At 32.2% G+C, this 5,963-nt stretch overlaps 2 protein-coding genes across 3 annotated transcripts in view; one reads left to right on the top strand and one right to left on the bottom strand.

Annotated features, from left to right (window-relative positions):
* Positions 1 to 320: 320 nt before the first annotated feature.
* On the bottom strand, positions 321 to 1,978 carry LOC119837441. The gene is made up of 3 exons (XM_038363020.1): positions 1,469 to 1,978; positions 1,142 to 1,249; positions 321 to 832 (listed from the first exon to the last, which is right to left on the bottom strand). Exons 1-3 carry the CDS (start codon positions 1,739 to 1,741, stop codon positions 518 to 520), a joined length of 696 nt encoding a protein of 231 aa, XP_038218948.1. The 5' UTR covers positions 1,742 to 1,978; the 3' UTR covers positions 321 to 517.
* Positions 1,979 to 3,264: 1,286 nt separating this feature from the next.
* Positions 3,265 to 5,963, top strand: part of LOC119837479 (GDP-D-glucose phosphorylase 1) — a 5,150-nt gene continuing 2,451 nt past the window's right edge. Inside the window, exons 1-5 of one of the 2 annotated variants that reach the window (XM_038363072.1) lie at positions 3,265 to 3,821; positions 3,978 to 4,116; positions 4,582 to 4,732; positions 5,031 to 5,133; positions 5,472 to 5,757. In XM_038363072.1, the coding sequence (XP_038219000.1) occupies positions 3,660 to 3,821; positions 3,978 to 4,116; positions 4,582 to 4,732; positions 5,031 to 5,133; positions 5,472 to 5,757 (841 nt within the window). In that variant the 5' untranslated portion in view covers positions 3,265 to 3,659. The remainder of the gene's footprint in view (positions 3,822 to 3,977; positions 4,117 to 4,581; positions 4,733 to 5,030; positions 5,134 to 5,471; positions 5,758 to 5,963) is intronic. The other variant, XM_038363073.1, reaches the window with a different exon arrangement.

Here is a 5,963-nt window from a genome sequence, read left to right as displayed (position 1 = left end):
ATACATAGTATAATATTAATGAGATTTTTTTTTATAACAGAAAAAATCGATCAAGCGGCGGTATTCGAACCTACGATAGTCGCCGAACCGTGGCCCGACCTCTCGGCCACCCGTGATTCCGTCTCAGCAATCGATTTTCTTCTACTACATTGAAGGAATTGTTTAAAAATAGCTTTACAGGCAAATTGTGGCCGCCGTTATCTTCGATTTCATCAAATATAGTTAAGAATCGCAGCAAGCATTCAATTTGAAAGACAGCTCGCCTTTAAATACATCACATCTTAATCGACGCATCTGTTTCAGAGCTATGATGCCATAGCCAGATAACATTTTTTGCGTCGGGAGTTAAACAAAAACTTTAAACACATCTAATGCATTTGCACTATAAATATTTTCTTTGAAAACAAAGTTTACATTTAACTGTATAACTGTTTATTTTGGGGTACATTCATACAAAAAAATCATAAATACAACACAACCCACATTTAAAAAGATACTATTAACTATGTTTACTAATTTAAAAGAGTTCCGGCTTTAAATTATTAGGATTTATTGGGTTGTTTTCGTCATACATCCAAAGTATTTCTAAAACTTTCATTGACACCTTAGCCGCTTCTAAAGAGTCCATTTGACTTAATTTTTCCATCACAGCTTTGCCTATTTTACTATTTTTACTAGTCTCTAAACCAAATACATCATTTTGCACACCCTTAAACACTGATAAAAGATTTTCAGCTATACCCATACAAGTGAGTTTTGAAGAATTTGCAAAACTGTCTTCTGAATGGTCACTAGCCCAATCTTGGTTATGATCCTCGATGTCTGGTGTATTCTAAAATCAAATTATACTAAATAAATAACTTGGTTTTATTGGCTATGTACCTATAGTATGCAAGCTTATATTACTCATTATTCCGTTAAGGAACTACTTATAATGAAAATGGCAACAATTATTTGAAGGAATTTTAATGGAATTCCTCATAAAGAATATGAAACTTAATATGAAAAATATTCTTAATACACTATCATAATATTTCAAAAACACATGAGTAACAATATGTTCAAAACTCAGATGTTAATCGCGAAATATATAGGCTTTTATTCAATAAATAAATGTTACTATATCAAGTTTAACACTTACTTTTCTTGATGTTTTTTCTTCATCATGGCCTGCCCCATTTCTAAAACTTCTATTTACTCTAACTAAAAATTGGCATGGTTCCCACAGATGCCAGTTTACTTTATATGGCTAAAAACAAGAGACAAAATAATGTATCATATACTTCATTCAAATGTACAATTAAAATAAATTTATGCATATAAGTTATTTTTATTCGGGTGTAGCTATTTAAATCTAGATGATATGATATTATAATGTTTCAATCTGAATATGGTAACTGGTATGTATTGTTATTATCAAGATAGTTTTTTTTTATTCAAGGAAATTAACAAATATAATACAGCTTACTTCACTCTGAGAGTTTGTACTGGCTTTAACTTTTCTTAAATAATTAGCAAATGTAGATCTTATATTAGTCCATCGCTCTTTCACTGCTTGTCCAGAGAATTCATCCCCATACTTAGCCGCAAATTCTGCATAAGTCTGATCTTTTAAATCACTTGAGGTATACTTGGGATGTTTCGGATTCCATATATTTGGCCTACTTTGAATAAATTTTACCAAATTTACGTTCATCTTTCTAGTCCAAAACACTTTTTCTTTCGCGAAATCGGATAACATACTGTATACTTTTTAATTTCTTGTATTTCGATTATAACATCGAAATTTAAAACAGTTTCTAAATAGTGTTGTTCAATTTGGACACATTACATACATTATTTCTTTGATCAAAAGCTATATTTCTGATCACCACCTATCGTTTTGAAAAATTTTAATGTAAACAATAGAGTTATAACAATTCGTTCATGTCAAATTTAGTTCCTATTTTTGCCGTAGGTCTAATTTAATGGCAGCACTATATCAAATCCAAAGAGTAGTAACTAGTTCTTAATCTGTGGAGTAGTATAATCATTAAATCATAGTTCATAGATTATACACTTTTTCAATTATACACATGTCGTGCGCACCACAGAATACTTTTGTTTAATATATTATGTTTTATTTGGAAGTCATACGTAAAAAGCTGATCCCTGTGAGATGTCCGTATAGTTCGGCCGTTCATAGAATGCGTTCCTGACACATCGCGAATGAACTGACAACGTAACTTTGTAATGGCGTTGCAGTTAAAATAAAAATATTTTTGCTGGTTGTTTACCGTTTTAACAATTGATGAGCATTAAAAAAATTATTATATCAATAATCAATGAATGTTATAATTTTGTGCCAAACTGAGTGTCAAATAACTTGGTAAACAATATTTTTCTAAATCTATACTGCGCTATTACAAGGTTATGTCAGCGCTTCATATTTGTAGTGCTGTGCTAAAAATAACAGGCAAGTATCGTTATCTGTTCTTATACAGTTATACTTATAATATAAAATAATACGTTTTGTTTTACTTTTTAAGAATTTGAAAATAATGGACTATAAAATAACTTTTATGAAATATAAAAATATAATTATTATTGATAATAATATAATTATACATGTAGGCGAAGATAATGATGAAGACACCACCTCCTCAAGCGAATCGGAGTCTGATTAATATTCTGTACACATACTTATATGTGGTAGTCGAGCACGCTTCGGCACGCATTGGGCCAGCTCGCACCGGGGAAGTACCACACCCCCACAGAAGACCGGCGTGAAATAGCATTATGCTGTGTTTCGTTCGGTGAGTGGGGGCGCCGGAGGCCCATATCCTTTTCCTTACCCTTCCCAGTCCTTTCCTTTATTCCTATCGCCAATCCTTTCTTAATCCCCTCCCAAAAAGTCGGCAATCCATTTGTAGAGGCGTAAGGTCTGCAATGGACCTTATGCCTCTCCAAATGTTGGGCGGTGGTAGCGCTAACCATCAGGCGTCCCACCAGCTCCATTGCCGACGGTAACATAAAAAAAAAAAAAAACACATTCAATTATTCATTCAATTTTATTATATGAATTCCTTTTTTTTGGTTTCCACTTAAATAACGAAAATATAAATTTTAAATGATTCCGCCAATTTAAAACGAAAATAGTCTTAAAATAATGCGGCGGTTCATTTTGGAGGAACGGTAACGAACTCAGTGTTATGTTGTGCCCATCACTAGTCGTGACTAACTGATAGGTGTCAGGAATGCATTCTCTGAACGGCCGAAGTATAGTGATTGTGGCCTACGTCTTTACTTTAGAGCTTTGAGAACAGGTCTGTGAAGTGTGAACTGTGAAGAAATCGGCAAAAAAGAAAAAAACTGCTGGATTTTTCTAACTTGTAGCACTTACCTATTAACTGTAGTTTAATAATACTCTTTGATCATCTATACATAAACAGGCAGAATGTGTGGCCAGTAGGATCAGAAGCAGGAGGAAGTAGTTGTTCAAGCACAAGAAGAATTGCTAATATGCCTAAGTAGTTAACTGTTGTCTATAAAATACTGGAGATAGGTACAAAATAAATTGTTCTTAAAAATAAGTAGGCCTTGAAATTACTTTTTTATAGAAATATCTGTATTATAACCACAATAGTATTTATTATAAATATCATCATCTAGACAGAAATATGTTTGTGTTTGAAGATAAATCAAATGAACATAGCCCACAAACTTTTTCATTTGCAAGACATCTTAGAGGTATTTGGGATGAAATACATGTGAAAACTGAAGTATTTAGATATAAGGTAGACAATTTAAAGCAAAAGATTGAAGGTCCCTATGTATTGCAAGTAAGTTGCCTGTTAAATCTTTGTTATACAAAAAAAATTAAATATTGAAAAAGGTGCATGGTGAAGAAAAAAAAAAACTATATTATATATTTTTATTTAATTTGTAGCTAAATCTTAAGTAGCATATAATTTCAATTAAACTTAATTGAATTTTAGTATAATCCCTATAGAAATGCCAAGAGGAGACCACCAGAAGAGATAAAAGATGTTTGCCAAGGATTTGATAAAAATAAATTTAACTTCTGCAAAGCAACACCAGAGGAAGTCATAATTCAGTTTTGGAGGGAGAACAAAAGTTAGTAAATGCCATACTTATGTATAGATAAAATAGTTAAATTTTTATTAAATTGATACAGCAAGCAAAGAAGTCACCAATTGTTAAGTGGTCACCGTCATCCATAAACACTTGTAGTGCTGGTTGTGTTAATGGTGCTTTGAAGTTTGAATTCTAAATAAAAGAAAATATGAATTCAGGGGTAAACTCATTATTTGGGTGCCCTAACATTTCTGGGGCATCCCTTTTCTTCTTCATTTTAAAATTTGCAACTATGTGACTAAACTTTTGTGCCTACTAAGAATATATTGCCCCATAGCATAGAAGGCATCCCTTTTTTCCGCTAACCTAATACTGAACTAAGGAAGCGGTGAGATGGAAAATGTATATTTCATTCACTTTTTTTTATTACTTATATGGCAAGTATCCCATTACTAATCTAATATAATTAATAAAGCTTGAAAACTGATTTTGACTGTTTTTCAGCTGATGATGTCCACAAAGTACTAGTAAATGTGAGTCCAATAAATCATTACCATTCTTTACTGTGTCCATCTGTGAACAAGATGCTTCCCCAAATGGTGACTCCGGAAAGCCTTCAATTAATACTAGATTTATATGCCATGGCTGGGGATCGGTGAGTGTAGGCAGGTAAATTTTCATTCATATTGCTTATTCATTTATCATTATTCAATTTATGTTTATATTGCCTTGTAATTAGTAGATTTGGAAATTAATACTTTTGCAGTGTATTGTGTAATGTGATTAGTATAGTAAGTATTATAAAGGCTGAATATATTTTGATTGTCCTATGTTAAAGCTATTCTTTGTTAATCTTTGTTTTTCCATTAATTACACAAAGGCACACATAAGCACTTTCTTAATGAATTTGTCTAGGTATTATTTAACTACTCACTGCATTATTCTCTTTGTAGGGATTTAAGAATTGGCTTCAACAGCTTATGCGCTATGGCATCAGTTAATCATTTACATTACCATTTGTTTTTTGTGAGCCAGAATTTACCAGTGGAGGCAGTGGTAAGTATTTTATACATAAAACACCAACAGAAGATGAAATAATTTAATACCTGTAATTTCTTAACATGTATGTTCTTAACATTTATCTCGTCATTACAAATGCAAGTAGCAGACAGTATATTTTGTTTTTCAAAATTATATAGGTTCTTTATTAAATATAAAAATCATTTCACAATTTGAAAATATGAGAAAGCAGATAATGACTGTAGAGTCCAAAGACAGTCATAGTTAACTTCACTAATTAGGATTAAACAGTTATGTATATTCATGAGTGAACACATCAAACAAATAGCTGAAAAGAAATAGACTATTCTAGCATAATTTTGTATTTTTTACAGAAATGCAAGAACATCAAAGGCCCTATCTGGGTCACTCAAAACTACCCAATACCAGGATTTTGTTTTGAAATAAGCACAAGTGCAATGGAAATGTATAAAGTGATAGATTATTTCTTGAAAAAATCAATAGCACATAACATTATGGTCACTAGAGGGCGCTGTTTTGAAAGTGATTTAGACACAGCTAGAGTCCTGATATGGCCGAGGAAAAGTAGCTCTGGTGCCAAACAATTGACTGAAATGAATGCAGGTGTATGTGAGCTGAGTGGATGGTTCCCTATACATAGTAAGTAGAACTTATGAAAACATTTTTATGGCCACTTAGAAGCTCCACTATATTTCTGTAAAGCATAGAAGAATTAAACATATAGCAGAAAACATATACATAAATAGAAACAGTCAGAAAATTCGGCAACCCGCGTATGCGCAGTTGCAAGGCGCTGCAAGGAAGCGTAACAGAGCGTAGCTAAACAATTTCTTGTTACAAGACTA

This window comes from Zerene cesonia, chromosome 27 (assembly GCF_012273895.1).
Source record: "Zerene cesonia ecotype Mississippi chromosome 27, Zerene_cesonia_1.1, whole genome shotgun sequence".
NCBI classification, from domain to species: domain Eukaryota; kingdom Metazoa; phylum Arthropoda; class Insecta; order Lepidoptera; family Pieridae; genus Zerene; species Zerene cesonia.
Note: the sequence above shows the minus strand (reverse complement) of the source record. Positions and strands in the feature narration are given on the sequence as shown.

Coding starts and splice junctions, on each gene's coding strand:
- LOC119837441 (XM_038363020.1), bottom strand. CDS start 1,741: ATGTTATCCGATTTCGCGAAAGAAAAAGTGTTTTGGACTAGAAAGATG. Junction 1,250..1,468: donor GTACAAACTCTCAGAGTGAA/GTAAGCTGTATT, acceptor TCTTGTTTTTAG/CCATATAAAGTAAACTGGCA. Junction 833..1,141: donor AAGAAAAAACATCAAGAAAA/GTAAGTGTTAAA, acceptor ATTTGATTTTAG/AATACACCAGACATCGAGGA.